Raw genomic sequence first — 22,783 nt, forward strand, 5'->3', positions numbered from 1 at the left:
TGGCTAGCAGCCCCGGGCTAGTCCTCTGGCGTAGCTAGCGGAGAACTGGCATGTCTCGTGGAGGGAGGGAGGGAGCAGCATGCCCGGTAGCTACCCTTTCCTCCTGCCCAGGCAAGGATGCTCAGCTTTTGTCCCCCGGCGGGGTCCGTTTTCATGCTGGATAGCAGGCCTGGACTCCTCCAGGCTAGCTCCCCAACCTTTCTTTTCTTGGCGGCAGGTAGGTGTATTCCTGGTGGATCATGTGAATTCCCCGTGGCCGTGGTTTCTTTCACTGTTTTCTGCCGGCGTGCAGCTGCAGTCAGTTTCTTTATGCTGTTTCCTGCACGAGTGGTACTCCGGAATGTTTTGTTGCTGGCCTCATTAGCGGCCCTGCCAGTTGTTGGGCCAGTGTTGTTGGCTAGCCGTTGTGTGTCGTTTGCTGTTTCTCTTGGAGGATGCAGCGTGTCCGAGAGAGACTCCAAAGCAGTCGGCGTTGCCTGTCCAGCAAGGCTTTTCTCCTCCTGCCGAGGTGCTGTGGCAGCCGTGGACCGAGCGTGTCCTGAGCATGTCCTGCGTGGTGCAGGCCTTCTGGGATGGGAGCCCAAATCTTCCGTGGCCGCCCGTGAGTGCTCCGAGGTTGGTGCTGGCGAGGGTTTCTTTCTGCTGGGGGAGGATTTGTGGGACGTCCCAGTGGGTCCTCCCGAGTTGGCTTTTTCCACTTGCTTGCTTTGACTGTTTCTTTTCAGGAGGAGGTTGTGTGTGTTATTTGCTAGAATGCTTCAAGTTTTGTTTCTTTCCTCCTGCTTGGCTGCCCTTTGCAGTGATGTGGCAAGCTCTGCGATTGGCCCTTTCTCTCGGAGTTGTTTTCCTTTGCATTTTGACATTTCCTTTCTTTTCCCTTTTGTCATTGCTTTTGCCTTGCATTGCGTCAGTTTGCTGAATTCCTTTTCATTACTCTCCTTGTGTTTGCAGATTCCTTTGCTGCTCCTCTTGCTTGCCTTTGCATGGTTTGTTTTTCACTGGTGTTGGTTCTTTACTCCACGCTCCCTTTCTTTGCATGCTTTTCATTCCTTGCTAGATGCATTCCTTTTCTGCTCTTTGGGAATGAATTTTCTTTTGCTTTCCCTCGCTTTTGGCTTTTTTTCCTTTCTTTTCGTGCTCCTTTTCCTTCCCTTCCTTTCCGTTCCTTGTCGCCTTGCCCATCCCTTTCCTGTGACCTTGCCTTCACTTCCCTGATGGGATCTCTGTGGATTGTGTTGGTCTCTTCTTTCCCGACTCGTTTAACTCAAGCCTCGTCCCTCGGCTTTCCTCCTGTGCTGGATGGCTTTGCAGGTCTTTCTTCAGTGGCAGAGATGGGTTGGCGCCTCCTGGCTGTCCTTGCTTCTTGATCACTTGCGGTGGTCTTCAGGCTTCTCGTGTGATGGCTGGGTAGATCCATGCCCGGTAGCTACCCTTACCTCCTCCCCGGCATGCCTAGGAGCTCTTTCCCCCGTCCAGAGAGATGTTTGTTCTGGCTAGCAGCCCCGGGCTAGTCCTCTGGCGTAGCTAGCGGAGAACTGGCATGTCTCGTGGAGGGAGGGAGGGAGCAGCACGCCCGGTAGCTACCCTTTCCTCCTGCCCAGGCAAGGATGCTCAGCTTTTGTCCCCCGGCGGGGTCCGTTTTCATGCTGGATAGCAGGCCTGGACTCCTCCAGGCTAGCTCCCCAACCTTTCTTTTCTTGGCGGCAGGTAGGTGTATTCCTGGTGGATCATGTGAATTCCCCGTGGCCGTGGTTTCTTTCACTGCTTTCTGCCGGCGTGCAGCTGCAGTCAGTTTCTTTATGCTGTTTCCTGCACGAGTGGTACTCCGGAATGTTTTGTTGCTGGCCTCATTAGCGGCCCTGCCAGTTGTTGGGCCAGTGTTGTTGGCTAGCCGTTGTGTGTCGTTTGCTGTTTCTCTTGGAGGATGCAGCGTGTCCGAGAGAGACTCCAAAGCAGTCGGCGTTGCCTGTCCAGCAAGGCTTTTCTCCTCCTGCCGAGGTGCTGTGGCAGCCGTGGACCGAGCGTGTCCTGAGCATGTCCTGCGTGGTGCAGGCCTTCTGGGATGGGAGCCCAAATCTTCCGTGGCCGCCCGTGAGTGCTCCGAGGTTGGTGCTGGCGAGGGTTTCTTTCTGCTGGGGGAGGATTTGTGGGACGTCCCAGTGGGTCCTCCCGAGTTGGCTTTTTCCACTTGCTTGCTTTGACTGTTTCTTTTCAGGAGGAGGTTGTGTGTGTTATTTGCTAGAATGCTTCAAGTTTTGTTTCTTTCCTCCTGCTTGGCTGCCCTTTGCAGTGATGTGGCAAGCTCTGCGATTGGCCCTTTCTCTCGGAGTTGTTTTCCTTTGCATTTTGACATTTCCTTTCTTTTCCCTTTTGTCATTGCTTTTGCCTTGCATTGCGTCAGTTTGCTGAATTCCTTTTCTTTACTCTCCTTGTGTTTGCAGATTCCTTTGCTGCTCCTCTTGCTTGCCTTTGCATGGTTTGTTTTTCACTGGTGTTGGTTCTTTACTCCGCGCTCCCTTTCTTTGCATGCTTTTCATTCCTTGCTAGATGCATTCCTTTTCTGCTCTTTGGGAATGAATTTTCTTTTGCTTTCCCTCGCTTTTGGCTTTTTTTCCTTTCTTTTCGTGCTCCTTTTCCTTCCCTTCCTTTCCGTTCCTTGTCGCCTTGCCCGTCCCTTTCCTGTGACCTTGCCTTCACTTCCCTGATGGGATCTCTGTGGATTGTGTTGGTCTCTTCTTTCCCGACTTGTTTAACTCAAGCCTCGTCCCTCGGCTTTCCTCCTGTGCTGGATGGCTTTGCAGGTCTTTCTTCAGTGGCAGAGATGGGTTGGCGCCTCCTGGCTGTCCTTGCTTCTTGATCACTTGCGGTGGTCTTCAGGCTTCTCGTGTGATGGCTGGGTAGATCCATGCCCGGTAGCTACCCTTACCTCCTCCCCGGCATGCCTAGGAGCTCTTTCCCCCGTCCAGAGAGATGTTTGTTCTGGCTAGCAGCCCCGGGCTAGTCCTCTGGAGTAGCTAGCGGAGAACTGGCATGTCTCGTGGAGGGAGGGAGGGAGCAGCACGCCCGGTAGCTACCCTTTCCTCCTGGCCAGGCAAGGATGCTCAGCTTTTGTCCCCCGGCGGGGTCCGTTTTCATGCTGGATAGCAGGCCTGGACTCCTCCAGGCTAGCTCCCCAACCTTTCTTTTCTTGGCGGCAGGTAGGTGTATTCCTGGTGGATCATGTGAATTCCCCGTGGCCGTGGTTTCTTTCACTGTTTTCTGCCGGCGTGCAGCTGCAGTCAGTTTCTTTATGCTGTTTCCTGCACGAGTGGTACTCCGGAATGTTTTGTTGCTGGCCTCATTAGCGGCCCTGCCAGTTGTTGGGCCAGTGTTGTTGGCTAGCCGTTGTGTGTCGTTTGCTGTTTCTCTTGGAGGATGCAGCGTGTCCGAGAGAGACTCCAAAGCAGTCGGCGTTGCCTGTCCAGCAAGGCTTTTCTCCTCCTGCCGAGGTGCTGTGGCAGCCGTGGACCGAGCGTGTCCTGAGCATGTCCCGCGTGGTGCAGGCCTTCTGGGATGGGAGCCCAAATCTTCCGTGGCCGCCCGTGAGTGCTCCGAGGTTGGTGCTGGCGAGGGTTTCTTTCTGCTGGGGGAGGATTTGTGGGACGTCCCAGTGGGTCCTCCCGAGTTGGCTTTTTCCACTTGCTTGCTTTGACTGTTTCTTTTCAGGAGGAGGTTGTGTGTGTTATTTGCTAGAATGCTTCAAGTTTTGTTTCTTTCCTCCTGCTTGGCTGCCCTTTGCAGTGATGTGGCAAGCTCTGCGATTGGCCCTTTCTCTCGGAGTTGTTTTCCTTTGCATTTTGACATTTCCTTTCTTTTCCCTTTTGTCATTGCTTTTGCCTTGCATTGCGTCAGTTTGCTGAATTCCTTTTCTTTACTCTCCTTGTGTTTGCAGATTCCTTTGCTGCTCCTCTTGCTTGCCTTTGCATGGTTTGTTTTTCACTGGTGTTGGTTCTTTACTCCACGCTCCCTTTCTTTGCATGCTTTTCATTCCTTGCTAGATGCATTCCTTTTCTGCTCTTTGGGAATGAATTTTCTTTTGCTTTCCCTCGCTTTTGGCTTTTTTTCCTTTCTTTTCGTGCTCCTTTTCCTTCCCTTCCTTTCCGTTCCTTGTCGCCTTGCCCGTCCCTTTCCTGTGACCTTGCCTTCACTTCCCTGATGGGATCTCTGTGGATTGTGTTGGTCTCTTCTTTCCCGACTCGTTTAACTCAAGCCTCGTCCCTCGGCTTTCCTCCTGTGCTGGATGGCTTTGCAGGTCTTTCTTCAGTGGCAGAGATGGGTTGGCGCCTCCTGGCTGTCCTTGCTTCTTGATCACTTGCGGTGGTCTTCACGCTTCTCGTGTGATGGCTGGGTAGATCCATGCCCGGTAGCTACCCTTACCTCCTCCCCGGCATGCCTAGGAGCTCTTTCCCCCGTCCAGAGAGATGTTTGTTCTGGCTAGCAGCCCCGGGCTAGTCCTCTGGCGTAGCTAGCGGAGAACTGGCATGTCTCGTGGAGGGAGGGAGGGAGCAGCACGCCCGGTAGCTACCCTTTCCTCCTGCCCAGGCAAGGATGCTCAGCTTTTGTCCCCCGGCGGGGTCCGTTTTCATGCTGGATAGCAGGCCTGGACTCCTCCAGGCTAGCTCCCCAACCTTTCTTTTCTTGGCGGCAGGTAGGTGTATTCCTGGTGGATCATGTGAATTCCCCGTGGCCGTGGTTTCTTTCACTGCTTTCTGCCGGCGTGCAGCTGCAGTCAGTTTCTTTATGCTGTTTCCTGCACGAGTGGTACTCCGGAATGTTTTGTTGCTGGCCTCATTAGCGGCCCTGCCAGTTGTTGGGCCAGTGTTGTTGGCTAGCCGTTGTGTGTCGTTTGCTGTTTCTCTTGGAGGATGCAGCGTGTCCGAGAGAGACTCCAAAGCAGTCGGCGTTGCCTGTCCAGCAAGGCTTTTCTCCTCCTGCCGAGGTGCTGTGGCAGCCGTGGACCGAGCGTGTCCTGAGCATGTCCTGCGTGGTGCAGGCCTTCTGGGATGGGAGCCCAAATCTTCCGTGGCCGCCCGTGAGTGCTCCGAGGTTGGTGCTGGCGAGGGTTTCTTTCTGCTGGGGGAGGATTTGTGGGACGTCCCAGTGGGTCCTCCCGAGTTGGCTTTTTCCACTTGCTTGCTTTGACTGTTTCTTTTCAGGAGGAGGTTGTGTGTGTTATTTGCTAGAATGCTTCAAGTTTTGTTTCTTTCCTCCTGCTTGGCTGCCCTTTGCAGTGATGTGGCAAGCTCTGCGATTGGCCCTTTCTCTCGGAGTTGTTTTCCTTTGCATTTTGACATTTCCTTTCTTTTCCCTTTTGTCATTGCTTTTGCCTTGCATTGCGTCAGTTTGCTGAATTCCTTTTCTTTACTCTCCTTGTGTTTGCAGATTCCTTTGCTGCTCCTCTTGCTTGCCTTTGCATGGTTTGTTTTTCACTGGTGTTGGTTCTTTACTCCGCGCTCCCTTTCTTTGCATGCTTTTCATTCCTTGCTAGATGCATTCCTTTTCTGCTCTTTGGGAATGAATTTTCTTTTGCTTTCCCTCGCTTTTGGCTTTTTTTCCTTTCTTTTCGTGCTCCTTTTCCTTCCCTTCCTTTCCGTTCCTTGTCGCCTTGCCCGTCCCTTTCCTGTGACCTTGCCTTCACTTCCCTGATGGGATCTCTGTGGATTGTGTTGGTCTCTTCTTTCCCGACTCGTTTAACTCAAGCCTCGTCCCTCGGCTTTCCTCCTGTGCTGGATGGCTTTGCAGGTCTTTCTTCAGTGGCAGAGATGGGTTGGCGCCTCCTGGCTGTCCTTGCTTCTTGATCACTTGCGGTGGTCTTCAGGCTTCTCGTGTGATGGCTGGGTAGATCCATGCCCGGTAGCTACCCTTACCTCCTCCCCGGCATGCCTAGGAGCTCTTTCCCCCGTCCAGAGAGATGTTTGTTCTGGCTAGCAGCCCCGGGCTAGTCCTCTGGAGTAGCTAGCGGAGAACTGGCATGTCTCATGGAGGGAGGGAGGGAGCAGCACGCCCAGTAGCTACCCTTTCCTCCTGCCCAGGCAAGGATGCTCAGCTTTTGTCCCCCGGCGGGGTCCGTTTTCATGCTGGATAGCAGGCCTGGACTCCTCCAGGCTAGCTCCCCAACCTTTCTTTTCTTGGCGGCAGGTAGGTGTATTCCTGGTGGATCATGTGAATTCCCCGTGGCCGTGGTTTCTTTCACTGTTTTCTGCCGGCGTGCAGCTGCAGTCAGTTTCTTTATGCTGTTTCCTGCACGAGTGGTACTCCGGAATGTTTTGTTGCTGGCCTCATTAGCGGCCCTGCCAGTTGTTGGGCCAGTGTTGTTGGCTAGCCGTTGTGTGTCGTTTGCTGTTTCTCTTGGAGGATGCAGCGTGTCCGAGAGAGACTCCAAAGCAGTCGGCGTTGCCTGTCCAGCAAGGCTTTTCTCCTCCTGCCGAGGTGCTGTGGCAGCCGTGGACCGAGCGTGTCCTGAGCATGTCCCGCGTGGTGCAGGCCTTCTGGGATGGGAGCCCAAATCTTCCGTGGCCGCCCGTGAGTGCTCCGAGGTTGGTGCTGGCGAGGGTTTCTTTCTGCTGGGGGAGGATTTGTGGGACGTCCCAGTGGGTCCTCCCGAGTTGGCTTTTTCCACTTGCTTGCTTTGACTGTTTCTTTTCAGGAGGAGGTTGTGTGTGTTATTTGCTAGAATGCTTCAAGTTTTGTTTCTTTCCTCCTGCTTGGCTGCCCTTTGCAGTGATGTGGCAAGCTCTGCGATTGGCCCTTTCTCTCGGAGTTGTTTTCCTTTGCATTTTGACATTTCCTTTCTTTTCCCTTTTGTCATTGCTTTTGCCTTGCATTGCGTCAGTTTGCTGAATTCCTTTTCTTTACTCTCCTTGTGTTTGCAGATTCCTTTGCTGCTCCTCTTGCTTGCCTTTGCATGGTTTGTTTTTCACTGGTGTTGGTTCTTTACTCCACGCTCCCTTTCTTTGCATGCTTTTCATTCCTTGCTAGATGCATTCCTTTTCTGCTCTTTGGGAATGAATTTTCTTTTGCTTTCCCTCGCTTTTGGCTTTTTTTCCTTTCTTTTCGTGCTCCTTTTCCTTCCCTTCCTTTCCGTTCCTTGTCGCCTTGCCCGTCCCTTTCCTGTGACCTTGCCTTCACTTCCCTGATGGGATCTCTGTGGATTGTGTTGGTCTCTTCTTTCCCGACTCGTTTAACTCAAGCCTCGTCCCTCGGCTTTCCTCCTGTGCTGGATGGCTTTGCAGGTCTTTCTTCAGTGGCAGAGATGGGTTGGCGCCTCCTGGCTGTCCTTGCTTCTTGATCACTTGCGGTGGTCTTCACGCTTCTCGTGTGATGGCTGGGTAGATCCATGCCCGGTAGCTACCCTTACCTCCTCCCCGGCATGCCTAGGAGCTCTTTCCCCCGTCCAGAGAGATGTTTGTTCTGGCTAGCAGCCCCGGGCTAGTCCTCTGGCGTAGCTAGCGGAGAACTGGCATGTCTCGTGGAGGGAGGGAGGGAGCAGCACGCCCGGTAGCTACCCTTTCCTCCTGCCCAGGCAAGGATGCTCAGCTTTTGTCCCCCGGCGGGGTCCGTTTTCATGCTGGATAGCAGGCCTGGACTCCTCCAGGCTAGCTCCCCAACCTTTCTTTTCTTGGCGGCAGGTAGGTGTATTCCTGGTGGATCATGTGAATTCCCCGTGGCCGTGGTTTCTTTCACTGTTTTCTGCCGGCGTGCAGCTGCAGTCAGTTTCTTTATGCTGTTTCCTGCACGAGTGGTACTCCGGAATGTTTTGTTGCTGGCCTCATTAGCGGCCCTGCCAGTTGTTGGGCCAGTGTTGTTGGCTAGCCGTTGTGTGTCGTTTGCTGTTTCTCTTGGAGGATGCAGCGTGTCCGAGAGAGACTCCAAAGCAGTCGGCGTTGCCTGTCCAGCAAGGCTTTTCTCCTCCTGCCGAGGTGCTGTGGCAGCCGTGGACCGAGCGTGTCCTGAGCATGTCCCGCGTGGTGCAGGCCTTCTGGGATGGGAGCCCAAATCTTCCGTGGCCGCCCGTGAGTGCTCCGAGGTTGGTGCTGGCGAGGGTTTCTTTCTGCTGGGGGAGGATTTGTGGGACGTCCCAGTGGGTCCTCCCGAGTTGGCTTTTTCCACTTGCTTGCTTTGACTGTTTCTTTTCAGGAGGAGGTTGTGTGTGTTATTTGCTAGAATGCTTCAAGTTTTGTTTCTTTCCTCCTGCTTGGCTGCCCTTTGCAGTGATGTGGCAAGCTCTGCGATTGGCCCTTTCTCTCGGAGTTGTTTTCCTTTGCATTTTGACATTTCCTTTCTTTTCCCTTTTGTCATTGCTTTTGCCTTGCATTGCGTCAGTTTGCTGAATTCCTTTTCTTTACTCTCCTTGTGTTTGCAGATTCCTTTGCTGCTCCTCTTGCTTGCCTTTGCATGGTTTGTTTTTCACTGGTGTTGGTTCTTTACTCCACGCTCCCTTTCTTTGCATGCTTTTCATTCCTTGCTAGATGCATTCCTTTTCTGCTCTTTGGGAATGAATTTTCTTTTGCTTTCCCTCGCTTTTGGCTTTTTTTCCTTTCTTTTCGTGCTCCTTTTCCTTCCCTTCCTTTCCGTTCCTTGTCGCCTTGCCCGTCCCTTTCCTGTGACCTTGCCTTCACTTCCCTGATGGGATCTCTGTGGATTGTGTTGGTCTCTTCTTTCCCGACTCGTTTAACTCAAGCCTCGTCCCTCGGCTTTCCTCCTGTGCTGGATGGCTTTGCAGGTCTTTCTTCAGTGGCAGAGATGGGTTGGCGCCTCCTGGCTGTCCTTGCTTCTTGATCACTTGCGGTGGTCTTCACGCTTCTCGTGTGATGGCTGGGTAGATCCATGCCCGGTAGCTACCCTTACCTCCTCCCCGGCATGCCTAGGAGCTCTTTCCCCCGTCCAGAGAGATGTTTGTTCTGGCTAGCAGCCCCGGGCTAGTCCTCTGGCGTAGCTAGCGGAGAACTGGCATGTCTCGTGGAGGGAGGGAGGGAGCAGCACGCCCGGTAGCTACCCTTTCCTCCTGCCCAGGCAAGGATGCTCAGCTTTTGTCCCCCGGCGGGGTCCGTTTTCATGCTGGATAGCAGGCCTGGACTCCTCCAGGCTAGCTCCCCAACCTTTCTTTTCTTGGCGGCAGGTAGGTGTATTCCTGGTGGATCATGTGAATTCCCTGTGGCCGTGGTTTCTTTCACTGCTTTCTGCCGGCGTGCAGCTGCAGTCAGTTTCTTTATGCTGTTTCCTGCACGAGTGGTACTCCGGAATGTTTTGTTGCTGGCCTCATTAGCGGCCCTGCCAGTTGTTGGGCCAGTGTTGTTGGCTAGCCGTTGTGTGTCGTTTGCTGTTTCTCTTGGAGGATGCAGCGTGTCCGAGAGAGACTCCAAAGCAGTCGGCGTTGCCTGTCCAGCAAGGCTTTTCTCCTCCTGCCGAGGTGCTGTGGCAGCCGTGGACCGAGCGTGTCCTGAGCATGTCCTGCGTGGTGCAGGCCTTCTGGGATGGGAGCCCAAATCTTCCGTGGCCGCCCGTGAGTGCTCCGAGGTTGGTGCTGGCGAGGGTTTCTTTCTGCTGGGGGAGGATTTGTGGGACGTCCCAGTGGGTCCTCCCGAGTTGGCTTTTTCCACTTGCTTGCTTTGACTGTTTCTTTTCAGGAGGAGGTTGTGTGTGTTATTTGCTAGAATGCTTCAAGTTTTGTTTCTTTCCTCCTGCTTGGCTGCCCTTTGCAGTGATGTGGCAAGCTCTGCGATTGGCCCTTTCTCTCGGAGTTGTTTTCCTTTGCATTTTGACATTTCCTTTCTTTTCCCTTTTGTCATTGCTTTTGCCTTGCATTGCGTCAGTTTGCTGAATTCCTTTTCTTTACTCTCCTTGTGTTTGCAGATTCCTTTGCTGCTCCTCTTGCTTGCCTTTGCATGGTTTGTTTTTCACTGGTGTTGGTTCTTTACTCCACGCTCCCTTTCTTTGCATGCTTTTCATTCCTTGCTAGATGCATTCCTTTTCTGCTCTTTGGGAATGAATTTTCTTTTGCTTTCCCTCGCTTTTGGCTTTTTTTCCTTTCTTTTCGTGCTCCTTTTCCTTCCCTTCCTTTCCGTTCCTTGTCGCCTTGCCCGTCCCTTTCCTGTGACCTTGCCTTCACTTCCCTGATGGGATCTCTGTGGATTGTGTTGGTCTCTTCTTTCCCGACTTGTTTAACTCAAGCCTCGTCCCTCGGCTTTCCTCCTGTGCTGGATGGCTTTGCAGGTCTTTCTTCAGTGGCAGAGATGGGTTGGCGCCTCCTGGCTGTCCTTGCTTCTTGATCACTTGCGGTGGTCTTCAGGCTTCTCGTGTGATGGCTGGGTAGATCCATGCCCGGTAGCTACCCTTACCTCCTCCCCGGCATGCCTAGGAGCTCTTTCCCCCGTCCAGAGAGATGTTTGTTCTGGCTAGCAGCCCCGGGCTAGTCCTCTGGAGTAGCTAGCGGAGAACTGGCATGTCTCGTGGAGGGAGGGAGGGAGCAGCACGTCCGGTAGCTACCCTTTCCTCCTGGCCAGGCAAGGATGCTCAGCTTTTGTCCCCCGGCGGGGTCCGTTTTCATGCTGGATAGCAGGCCTGGACTCCTCCAGGCTAGCTCCCCAACCTTTCTTTTCTTGGCGGCAGGTAGGTGTATTCCTGGTGGATCATGTGAATTCCCCGTGGCCGTGGTTTCTTTCACTGTTTTCTGCCGGCGTGCAGCTGCAGTCAGTTTCTTTATGCTGTTTCCTGCACGAGTGGTACTCCGGAATGTTTTGTTGCTGGCCTCATTAGCGGCCCTGCCAGTTGTTGGGCCAGTGTTGTTGGCTAGCCGTTGTGTGTCGTTTGCTGTTTCTCTTGGAGGATGCAGCGTGTCCGAGAGAGACTCCAAAGCAGTCGGCGTTGCCTGTCCAGCAAGGCTTTTCTCCTCCTGCCGAGGTGCTGTGGCAGCCGTGGACCGAGCGTGTCCTGAGCATGTCCTGCGTGGTGCAGGCCTTCTGGGATGGGAGCCCAAATCTTCCGTGGCCGCCCGTGAGTGCTCCGAGGTTGGTGCTGGCGAGGGTTTCTTTCTGCTGGGGGAGGATTTGTGGGACGTCCCAGTGGGTCCTCCCGAGTTGGCTTTTTCCACTTGCTTGCTTTGACTGTTTCTTTTCAGGAGGAGGTTGTGTGTGTTATTTGCTAGAATGCTTCAAGTTTTGTTTCTTTCCTCCTGCTTGGCTGCCCTTTGCAGTGATGTGGCAAGCTCTGCGATTGGCCCTTTCTCTCGGAGTTGTTTTCCTTTGCATTTTGACATTTCCTTTCTTTTCCCTTTTGTCATTGCTTTTGCCTTGCATTGCGTCAGTTTGCTGAATTCCTTTTCTTTACTCTCCTTGTGTTTGCAGATTCCTTTGCTGCTCCTCTTGCTTGCCTTTGCATGGTTTGTTTTTCACTGGTGTTGGTTCTTTACTCCGCGCTTCCTTTCTTTGCATGCTTTTCATACCTTGCTAGATGCATTCCTTTTCTGCTCTTTGGGAATGAATTTTCTTTTGCTTTCCCTCGCTTTTGGCTTTTTTTCCTTTCTTTTCGTGCTCCTTTTCCTTCCCTTCCTTTCCGTTCCTTGTCGCCTTGCCCGTCCCTTTCCTGTGACCTTGCCTTCACTTCCCTGATGGGATCTCTGTGGATTGTGTTGGTCTCTTCTTTCCCGACTTGTTTAACTCAAGCCTCGTCCCTCGGCTTTCCTCCTGTGCTGGATGGCTTTGCAGGTCTTTCTTCAGTGGCAGAGATGGGTTGGCGCCTCCTGGCTGTCCTTGCTTCTTGATCACTTGCGGTGGTCTTCAGGCTTCTCGTGTGATGGCTGGGTAGATCCATGCCCGGTAGCTACCCTTACCTCCTCCCCGGCATGCCTAGGAGCTCTTTCCCCCGTCCAGAGAGATGTTTGTTCTGGCTAGCAGCCCCGGGCTAGTCCTCTGGAGTAGCTAGCGGAGAACTGGCATGTCTCGTGGAGGGAGGGAGGGAGCAGCACGCCCGGTAGCTACCCTTTCCTCCTGGCCAGGCAAGGATGCTCAGCTTTTGTCCCCCGGCGGGGTCCGTTTTCATGCTGGATAGCAGGCCTGGACTCCTCCAGGCTAGCTCCCCAACCTTTCTTTTCTTGGCGGCAGGTAGGTGTATTCCTGGTGGATCATGTGAATTCCCCGTGGCCGTGGTTTCTTTCACTGTTTTCTGCCGGCGTGCAGCTGCAGTCAGTTTCTTTATGCTGTTTCCTGCACGAGTGGTACTCCGGAATGTTTTGTTGCTGGCCTCATTAGCGGCCCTGCCAGTTGTTGGGCCAGTGTTGTTGGCTAGCCGTTGTGTGTCGTTTGCTGTTTCTCTTGGAGGATGCAGCGTGTCCGAGAGAGACTCCAAAGCAGTCGGCGTTGCCTGTCCAGCAAGGCTTTTCTCCTCCTGCCGAGGTGCTGTGGCAGCCGTGGACCGAGCGTGTCCTGAGCATGTCCTGCGTGGTGCAGGCCTTCTGGGATGGGAGCCCAAATCTTCCGTGGCCGCCCGTGAGTGCTCCGAGGTTGGTGCTGGCGAGGGTTTCTTTCTGCTGGGGGAGGATTTGTGGGACGTCCCAGTGGGTCCTCCCGAGTTGGCTTTTTCCACTTGCTTGCTTTGACTGTTTCTTTTCAGGAGGAGGTTGTGTGTGTTATTTGCTAGAATGCTTCAAGTTTTGTTTCTTTCCTCCTGCTTGGCTGCCCTTTGCAGTGATGTGGCAAGCTCTGCGATTGGCCCTTTCTCTCGGAGTTGTTTTCCTTTGCATTTTGACATTTCCTTTCTTTTCCCTTTTGTCATTGCTTTTGCCTTGCATTGCGTCAGTTTGCTGAATTCCTTTTCTTTACTCTCCTTGTGTTTGCAGATTCCTTTGCTGCTCCTCTTGCTTGCCTTTGCATGGTTTGTTTTTCACTGGTGTTGGTTCTTTACTCCGCGCTTCCTTTCTTTGCATGCTTTTCATACCTTGCTAGATGCATTCCTTTTCTGCTCTTTGGGAATGAATTTTCTTTTGCTTTCCCTCGCTTTTGGCTTTTTTTCCTTTCTTTTCGTGCTCCTTTTCCTTCCCTTCCTTTCCGTTCCTTGTCGCCTTGCCCGTCCCTTTCCTGTGACCTTGCCTTCACTTCCCTGATGGGATCTCTGTGGATTGTGTTGGTCTCTTCTTTCCCGACTTGTTTAACTCAAGCCTCGTCCCTCGGCTTTCCTCCTGTGCTGGATGGCTTTGCAGGTCTTTCTTCAGTGGCAGAGATGGGTTGGCGCCTCCTGGCTGTCCTTGCTTCTTGATCACTTGCGGTGGTCTTCAGGCTTCTCGTGTGATGGCTGGGTAGATCCATGCCCGGTAGCTACCCTTACCTCCTCCCCGGCATGCCTAGGAGCTCTTTCCCCCGTCCAGAGAGATGTTTGTTCTGGCTAGCAGCCCCGGGCTAGTCCTCTGGCGTAGCTAGCGGAGAACTGGCATGTCTCGTGGAGGGAGGGAGGGAGCAGCACGCCCGGTAGCTACCCTTTCCTCCTGCCCAGGCAAGGATGCTCAGCTTTTGTCCCCCGGCGGGGTCCGTTTTCATGCTGGATAGCAGGCCTGGACTCCTCCAGGCTAGCTCCCCAACCTTTCTTTTCTTGGCGGCAGGTAGATGTATTCCTGGTGGATCATGTGAATTCCCCGTGGCCGTGGTTTCTTTCACTGTTTTCTGCCGGCGTGCAGCTGCAGTCAGTTTCCTTATGCTGTTTCCTGCACGAGTGGTACTCCGGAATGTTTTGTTGCTGGCCTCATTAGCGGCCCTGCCAGTTGTTGGGCCAGTGTTGTTGGCTAGCCGTTGTGTGTCGTTTGCTGTTTCTCTTGGAGGATGCAGCGTGTCCGAGAGAGACTCCAAAGCAGTCAGCGTTGCCTGTCCAGCAAGGCTTTTCTCCTCCTGCCGAGGTGCTGTGGCAGCCGTGGACCGAGCGTGTCCTGAGCATGTCCTGCGTGGTGCAGGCCTTCTGGGATGGGAGCCCAAATCTTCCGTGGCCGCCCGTGAGTGCTCCGAGGTTGGTGCTGGCGAGGGTTTCTTTCTGCTGGGGGAGGATTTGTGGGACGTCCCAGTGGGTCCTCCCGAGTTGGCTTTTTCCACTTGCTTGCTTTGACTGTTTCTTTTCAGGAGGAGGTTGTGTGTGTTATTTGCTAGAATGCTTCAAGTTTTGTTTCTTTCCTCCTGCTTGGCTGCCCTTTGCAGTGATGTGGCAAGCTCTGCGATTGGCCCTTTCTCTCGGAGTTGTTTTCCTTTGCATTTTGACATTTCCTTTCTTTTCCCTTTTGTCATTGCTTTTGCCTTGCATTGCGTCAGTTTGCTGAATTCCTTTTCTTTACTCTCCTTGTGTTTGCAGATTCCTTTGCTGCTCCTCTTGCTTGCCTTTGCATGGTTTGTTTTTCACTGGTGTTGGTTCTTTACTCCACGCTTCCTTTCTTTGCATGCTTTTCATTCCTTGCTAGATGCATTCCTTTTCTGCTCTTTGGGAATGAATTTTCTTTTGCTTTCCCTCGCTTTTGGCTTTTTTTCCTTTCTTTTCGTGCTCCTTTTCCTTCCCTTCCTTTCCGTTCCTTGTCGCCTTGCCCGTCCCTTTCCTGTGACCTTGCCTTCACTTCCCTGATGGGATCTCTGTGGATTGTGTTGGTCTCTTCTTTCCCGACTTGTTTAACTTAAGCCTCGTCCCTCGGCTTTCCTCCTGTGCTGGATGGCTTTGCAGGTCTTTCTTCAGTGGCAGAGATGGGTTGGCGCCTCCTGGCTGTCCTTGCTTCTTGATCACTTGCGGTGGTCTTCAGGCTTCTCGTGTGATGGCTGGGTAGATCCATGCCCGGTAGCTACCCTTACCTCCTCCCCGGCATGCCTAGGAGCTCTTTCCCCCGTCCAGAGAGATGTTTGTTCTGGCTAGCAGCCCCGGGCTAGTCCTCTGGCGTAGCTAGCGGAGAACTGGCATGTCTCGTGGAGGGAGGGAGGGAGCAGCACGCCCGGTAGCTACCCTTTCCTCCTGCCCAGGCAAGGATGCTCAGCTTTTGTCCCCCGGCGGGGTCCGTTTTCATGCTGGATAGCAGGCCTGGACTCCTCCAGGCTAGCTCCCCAACCTTTCTTTTCTTGGCGGCAGATAGGTGTATTCCTGGTGGATCATGTGAATTCCCCGTGGCCGTGGTTTCTTTCACTGTTTTCTGCCGGCGTGCAGCTGCAGTCAGTTTCTTTATGCTGTTTCCTGCACGAGTGGTACTCCGGAATGTTTTGTTGCTGGCCTCATTAGCGGCCCTGCCAGTTGTTGGGCCAGTGTTGTTGGCTAGCCGTTGTGTGTCGTTTGCTGTTTCTCTTGGAGGATGCAGCGTGTCCGAGAGAGACTCCAAAGCAGTCGGCGTTGCCTGTCCAGCAAGGCTTTTCTCCTCCTGCCGAGGTGCTGTGGCAGCCGTGGACCGAGCGTGTCCTGAGCATGTCCTGCGTGGTGCAGGCCTTCTGGGATGGGAGCCCAAATCTTCCGTGGCCGCCCGTGAGTGCTCCGAGGTTGGTGCTGGCGAGGGTTTCTTTCTGCTGGGGGAGGATTTGTGGGACGTCCCAGTGGGTCCTCCCGAGTTGGCTTTTTCCACTTGCTTGCTTTGACTGTTTCTTTTCAGGAGGAGGTTGTGTGTGTTATTTGCTAGAATGCTTCAAGTTTTGTTTCTTTCCTCCTGCTTGGCTGCCCTTTGCAGTGATGTGGCAAGCTCTGCGATTGGCCCTTTCTCTCGGAGTTGTTTTCCTTTGCATTTTGACATTTCCTTTCTTTTCCCTTTTGTCATTGCTTTTGCCTTGCATTGCGTCAGTTTGCTGAATTCCTTTTCTTTACTCTCCTTGTGTTTGCAGATTCCTTTGCTGCTCCTCTTGCTTGCCTTTGCATGGTTTGTTTTTCACTGGTGTTGGTTCTTTACTCCACGCTCCCTTTCTTTGCATGCTTTTCATTCCTTGCTAGATGCATTCCTTTTCTGCTCTTTGGGAATGAATTTTCTTTTGCTTTCCCTCGCTTTTGGCTTTTTTTCCTTTCTTTTCGTGCTCCTTTTCCTTCCCTTCCTTTCCGTTCCTTGTCGCTTTGCCCGTCCCTTTCCTGTGACCTTGCCTTCACTTCCCTGATGGGATCTCTGTGGATTGTATTGGTCTCTTCTTTCCCGACTTGTTTAACTCAAGCCTCGTCCCTCGGCTTTCCTCCTGTGCTGGATGGCTTTGCAGGTCTTTCTTCAGTGGCAGAGATGGGTTGGCGCCTCCTGGCTGTCCTTGCTTCTTGATCACTTGCGGTGGTCTTCAGGCTTCTCGTGCGATGGTTGGGTAGATCCATGCCCGGTAGCTACCCTTACCTCCTCCCCGGCATGCCTAGGAGCTCTTTCCCCCGTCCAGAGAGATGTTTGTTCTGGCTAGCAGCCCCGGGCTAGTCCTCTGGCGTAGCTAGCGGAGAACTGGCATGTCTCGTGGAGGGAGGGAGGGAGCAGCACGCCCGGTAGCTACCCTTTCCTCCTGCCCAGGCAAGGATGCTCAGCTTTTGTCCCCCGGCGGGGTCCGTTTTCATGCTGGATAGCAGGCCTGGACTCCTCCAGGCTAGCTCCCCAACCTTTCTTTTCTTGGCGGCAGGTAGGTGTATTCCTGGTGGATCATGTGAATTCCCCGTGGCCGTGGTTTCTTTCACTGTTTTCTGCCGGCGTGCAGCTGCAGTCAGTTTCCTTATGCTGTTTCCTGCACGAGTGGTACTCCGGAATGTTTTGTTGCTGGCCTCATTAGCGGCCCTGCCAGTTGTTGGGCCAGTGTTGTTGGCTAGCCGTTGTGTGTCGTTTGCTGTTTCTCTTGGAGGATGCAGCGTGTCCGAGAGAGACTCCAAAGCAGTCGGCGTTGCCTGTCCAGCAAGGCTTTTCTCCTCCTGCCGAGGTGCTGTGGCAGCCGTGGACCGAGCGTGTCCTGAGCATGTCCTGCGTGGTGCAGGCCTTCTGGGATGGGAGCCCAAATCTTCCGTGGCCGCCCGTGAGTGCTCCGAGGTTGGTGCTGGCGAGGGTTTCTTTCTGCTGGGGGAGGATTTGTGGGACGTCCCAGTGGGTCCTCCCGAGTTGGCTTTTTCCACTTGCTTGCTTTGACTGTTTCTTTTCAGGAGGAGGTTGTGTGTGTTATTTGCTAGAATGCTTCAAGTTTTGTTTCTTTCCTCCTGCTTGGCTGCCCTTTGCAGTGATGTGGCAAGCTCTGCGATTGGCCCTTTCTCTCGGAGTTGTTTTCCTTTGCATTTTGACATTTCCTTTCTTTTCCCTTTTGTCATTGCTTTTGCCTTGCATTGCGTCAGTTTGCTGAATTCCTTTTCTTTACTCTCCTTGTGTTTGCAGATTCCTTTGCTGCTCCTCTTGCTTGCCTTTGCATGGTTTGTTTTTCACTGGTGTTGGTTCTTTACTCCACGCTCCCTTTCTTTGCATGCTTTTCATTCCTTGCTAGATGCATTCCTTTTCTGCTCTTTGGGAATGAATTTTCTTTTGCTTTCCCTCGCTTTTGGCTTTTTTTCCTTTCTTTTCGTGCTCCTTTTCCTTCCCTTCCTTTCCGTTCCTTGTCGCCTTGCCCGTCCCTTTCCTGTGACCTTGCCTTCACTTCCCTGATGGGATCTCTGTGGATTGTGTTGGTCTCTTCTTTCCCGACTTGTTTAACTCAAGCCTCGTCCCTCGGCTTTCCTCCTGTGCTGGATGGCTTTGCAGGTCTTTCTTCAGTGGCAGAGATGGGTTGGCGCCTCCTGGCTGTCCTTGCTTCTTGATCACTTGCGGTGGTCTTCAGGCTTCTCGTGTGATGGCTGGGTAGATCCATGCCCGGTAGCTACCCTTACCTCCTCCCCGGCATGCCTAGGAGCTCTTTCCCCCGTCCAGAGAGATGTTTGTTCTGGCTAGCAGCCCCGGGCTAGTCCTCTGGCGTAGCTAGCGGAGAACTGGCATGTCTCGTGGAGGGAGGGAGGGAGCAGCACGCCCGGTAGCTACCCTTTCCTCCTGCCCAGGCAAGGATGCTCAGCTTTTGTCCCCCGGCGGGGTCCGTTTTCATGCTGGATAGCAGGCCTGGACTCCTCCAGGCTAGCTCCCCAACCTTTCTTTTCTTGGCGGCAGGTAGGTGTATTCCTGGTGGATCATGTGAATTCCCCGTGGCCGTGGTTTCTTTCACTGTTTTCTGCCGGCGTGCAGCTGCATTCAGTTTCCTTATGCTGTTTCCTGCACGAGTGGTACTCCGGAATGTTTTGTTGCTGGCCTCATTAGCGGCCCTGCCAGTTGTTGGGCCAGTGTTGTTGGCTAGCCGTTGTGTGTCGTTTGCTGTTTCTCTTGGAGGATGCAGCGTGTCCGAGAGAGACTCCAAAGCAGTCGGCGTTGCCTGTCCAGCAAGGCTTTTCTCCTCCTGCCGAGGTGCTGTGGCAGCCGTGGACCGAGCGTGTCCTGAGCATGTCCTGCGTGGTGCAGGCCTTCTGGGATGGGAGCCCAAATCTTCCGTGGCCGCCCGTGAGTGCTCCGAGGTTGGTGCTGGCGAGGGTTTCTTTCTGCTGGGGGAGGATTTGTGGGACGTCCCAGTGGGTCCTCCCGAGTTGGCTTTTTCCACTTGCTTGCTTTGACTGTTTCTTTTCAGGAGGAGGTTGTGTGTGTTATTTGCTAGAATGCTTCAAGTTTTGTTTCTTTCCTCCTGCTTGGCTGCCCTTTGCAGTGATGTGGCAAGCTCTGCGATTGGCCCTTTCTCTCGGAGTTGTTTTCCTTTGCATTTTGACATTTCCTTTCTTTTCCCTTTTGTCATTGCTTTTGCCTTGCATTGCGTCAGTTTGCTGAATTCCTTTTCTTTACTCTCCTTGTGTTTGCAGATTCCTTTGCTGCTCCTCTTGCTTGCCTTTGCATGGTTTGTTTTTCACTGGTGTTGGTTCTTTACTCCACGCTCCCTTTCTTTGCATGCTTTTCATTCCTTGCTAGATGCATTCCTTTTCTGCTCTTTGGGAATGAATTTTCTTTTGCTTTCCCTCGCTTTTGGCTTTTTTTCCTTTCTTTTCGTGCTCCTTTTCCTTCCCTTCCTTTCCGTTCCTTGTCGCTTTGCCCGTCCCTTTCCTGTGACCTTGCCTTCACTTCCCTGATGGGATCTCTGTGGATTGTATTGGTCTCTTCTTTCCCGACTTGTTTAACTCAAGCCTCGTCCTTCGGCTTTCCTCCTGTGCTGGATGGCTTTGCAGGTCTTTCTTCAGTGGCAGAGATGGGTTGGCGCCTCCTGGCTGTCCTTGCTTCTTGATCACTTGCGGTGGTCTTCAGGCTTCTCGTGCGATGGCTGGGTAGATCCATGCCCGGTAGCTACCCTTACCTCCTCCCCGGCATGCCTAGGAGCTCTTTCCCCCGTCCAGAGAGATGTTTGTTCTGGCTAGCAGCCCCGGGCTAGTCCTCTGGCGTAGCTAGCGGAGAACTGGCATGTCTCGTGGAGGGAGGGAGGGAGCAGCACGCCCGGTAGCTACCCTTTCCTCCTGCCCAGGCAAGGATGCTCAGCTTTTGTCCCCCGGCGGGGTCCGTTTTCATGCTGGATAGCAGGCCTGGACTCCTCCAGGCTAGCTCCCCAACCTTTCTTTTCTTGGCGGCAGGTAGGTGTATTCCTGGTGGATCATGTGAATTCCCCGTGGCCGTGGTTTCTTTCACTGTTTTCTGCCGGCGTGCAGCTGCAGTCAGTTTCTTTATGCTGTTTCCTGCACGAGTGGTACTCCGGAATGTTTTGTTGCTGGCCTCATTAGCGGCCCTGCCAGTTGTTGGGCCAGTGTTGTTGGCTAGCCGTTGTGTGTCGTTTGCTGTTTCTCTTGGAGGATGCAGCGTGTCCGAGAGAGACTCCAAAGCAGTCGGCGTTGCCTGTCCAGCAAGGCTTTTCTCCTCCTGCCGAGGTGCTGTGGCAGCCGTGGACCGAGCGTGTCCTGAGCATGTCCTGCGTGGTGCAGGCCTTCTGGGATGGGAGCCCAAATCTTCCGTGGCCGCCCGTGAGTGCTCCGAGGTTGGTGCTGGCGAGGGTTTCTTTCTGCTGGGGGAGGATTTGTGGGACGTCCCAGTGGGTCCTCCCGAGTTGGCTTTTTCCACTTGCTTGCTTTGACTGTTTCTTTTCAGGAGGAGGTTGTGTGTGTTATTTGCTAGAATGCTTCAAGTTTTGTTTCTTTCCTCCTGCTTGGCTGCCCTTTGCAGTGATGTGGCAAGCTCTGCGATTGGCCCTTTCTCTCGGAGTTGTTTTCCTTTGCATTTTGACATTTCCTTTCTTTTCCCTTTTGTCATTGCTTTTGCCTTGCATTGCGTCAGTTTGCTGAATTCCTTTTCTTTACTCTCCTTGTGTTTGCAGATTCCTTTGCTGCTCCTCTTGCTTGCCTTTGCATGGTTTGTTTTTCACTGGTGTTGGTTCTTTACTCCACGCTCCCTTTCTTTGCATGCTTTTCATTCCTTGCTAGATGCATTCCTTTTCTGCTCTTTGGGAATGAATTTTCTTTTGCTTTCCCTCGCTTTTGGCTTTTTTTCCTTTCTTTTCGTGCTCCTTTTCCTTCCCTTCCTTTCCGTTCCTTGTCGCTTTGCCCGTCCCTTTCCTGTGACCTTGCCTTCACTTCCCTGATGGGATCTCTGTGGATTGTATTGGTCTCTTCTTTCCCGACTTGTTTAACTCAAGCCTCGTCCCTCGGCTTTCCTCCTGTGCTGGATGGCTTTGCAGGTCTTTCTTCAGTGGCAGAGATGGGTTGGCGCCTCCTGGCTGTCCTTGCTTCTTGATCACTTGCGGTGGTCTTCAGGCTTCTCGTGCGATGGCTGGGTAGATCCATGCCCGGTAGCTACCCTTACCTCCTCCCCGGCATGCCTAGGAGCTCTTTCCCCCGTCCAGAGGGATGTTTGTTCTGGCTAGCAGCCCCGGGCTAGTCCTCTGGCGTAGCTAGCGGAGAACTGGCATGTCTCGTGGAGGGAGGGAGGGAGCAGCACGCCCGGTAGCTACCCTTTCCTCCTGCCCAGGCAAGGATGCTCAGCTTTTGTCCCCCGGCGGGGTCCGTTTTCATGCTGGATAGCAGGCCTGGACTCCTCCAGGCTAGCTCCCCAACCTTTCTTTTCTTGGCGGCAGGTAGGTGTATTCCTGGTGGATCATGTGAATTCCCCGTGGCCGTGGTTTCTTTCACTGTTTTCTGCCGGCGTGCAGCTGCAGTCAGTTTCTTTATGCTGTTTCCTGCACGAGGGTACTCCGGAATGTTTTGTTGCTGGCCTCATTAGCGGCCCTGCCAGTTGTTGGGCCAGTGTTGTTGGCTAGCCGTTGTGTGTCGTTTGCTGTTTCTCTTGGAGGATGCAGCGTGTCCGAGAGAGACTCCAAAGCAGTCGGCGTTGCCTGTCCAGCAAGGCTTTTCTCCTCCTGCCGAGGTGCTGTGGCAGCCGTGGACCGAGCGTGTCCTGAGCATGTCCTGCGTGGTGCAGGCCTTCTGGGATGGGAGCCCAAATCTTCCGTGGCCGCCCGTGAGTGCTCCGAGGTTGGTGCTGGCGAGGGTTTCTTTCTGCTGGGGGAGGATTTGTGGGACGTCCCAGTGGGTCCTCCCGAGTTGGCTTTTTCCACTTGCTTGCTTTGACTGTTTCTTTTCAGGAGGAGGTTGTGTGTGTTATTTGCTAGAATGCTTCAAGTTTTGTTTCTTTCCTCCTGCTTGGCTGCTCTTTGCTGTGATGTGGCTAGCTCTGCGATTGGCCCTTTCTCTCGGAGTTGTTTTTCTTTGCATTTTGACATTTCCTTTCTTTTCACTTTTGTAGTTGTTTTTGCCTTGCATTGCATCAGTTTGCTTTGTTCCTTTTCCTTTGCTTGAATTTTTTTGCCTTTTCCTTTAACCCTTACCCAATATGTTAACCCTTCACCCTTACTGAAATTGTTAGTCTGTAACTGTTAACCCAAAACTATAACCTTATAGCATAATCAGGTGTTAACTTTAAGCCGTAACACAGAAGGGTAATTCTCAAACCTAATGCATTAGGATAACTCTTAACACTATCCAAAATGGTTAACCCTGGACCCTTTCCCTCACCCAAATGGGTAACTTTTAGTCTCAGCGGATAAAACTTTACCAACCATTAAAACTAAACCTAGAAAAGAAACTTAATCCAAAATGGTTATCCTTAATACTAAAACAAATGGGTAACCCTAATCCCTTACCCATTAGGGGAGCCTTTGACCTCAACCTGCAGTGGTAATTGTTAACCTTCACGCAAAATGATAATTCTCAACCCTCAACCTCAACTCTGAAAGGAAACCCTTAACCTAAACCTAAAAGGGTTATCTTTAATCCCTAAACCTTAACCCAATTTGTGAGCCTTTACCTTCAACACAAAACTTTAACACAAAGTTTTCACTCCTAACACTAACCCAAAAATGTTGATCCATAACCGTAAAATTTGTGATCCTCAACCCAAACCCTTAACTCTTTACCCAAATGAGTACTCCTTAACCGTAACCCAAATGGTAAACCCTTAACCCAAACCCAAACGGTTTACCCACAACCCTAAACCCTAACACAGAACTGAAACTCTTAAACCACAAAACGATAATCCATAACCCTTAAACCTAAAAGAAAACATTCATCCTTAACCTCAACCCAAATGGGTAACCCTTAACCCTAACTGAAAAGTAAAACCCTTAAACCAAACCCAAATGGGTAACTATTAACCTTTGCTTCTAACCCAGCTCCCTGAGCTGCTCCTCCTAAGGCCTGTGGTCCAGACCCATCACAAGCTTCATTGCCCTTGTCTGGTCCTCAGTGTCTTTCCTGTAGTGAGGGGCCCAAAACTGAACACTGA

At 52.7% G+C, this 22,783-nt stretch overlaps 1 protein-coding gene across 1 annotated transcript; it reads right to left on the reverse strand.

Moving 5' to 3' along the window:
- Positions 1-397: 397 nt before the first annotated feature.
- Positions 398-20,820, reverse strand: LOC125688185 (serine/arginine repetitive matrix protein 2-like). The gene is made up of 15 exons (XM_048933888.1): positions 20,807-20,820; positions 19,465-20,087; positions 17,975-18,628; positions 16,485-17,138; positions 14,995-15,648; positions 13,505-14,158; positions 12,015-12,668; positions 10,525-11,178; positions 9,035-9,688; positions 7,545-8,198; positions 6,055-6,708; positions 4,565-5,218; positions 3,075-3,728; positions 1,585-2,238; positions 398-717 (listed from the first exon to the last, which is right to left on the reverse strand). Exons 1-15 carry the CDS (start codon positions 20,818-20,820, stop codon positions 398-400), a joined length of 8,805 nt encoding a protein of 2,934 aa, XP_048789845.1.
- Positions 20,821-22,783: the final 1,963 nt, after the last annotated feature.

This window comes from Lagopus muta, chromosome 1 (assembly GCF_023343835.1).
Source record: "Lagopus muta isolate bLagMut1 chromosome 1, bLagMut1 primary, whole genome shotgun sequence".
Lineage (NCBI taxonomy): Eukaryota > Metazoa > Chordata > Aves > Galliformes > Phasianidae > Lagopus > Lagopus muta.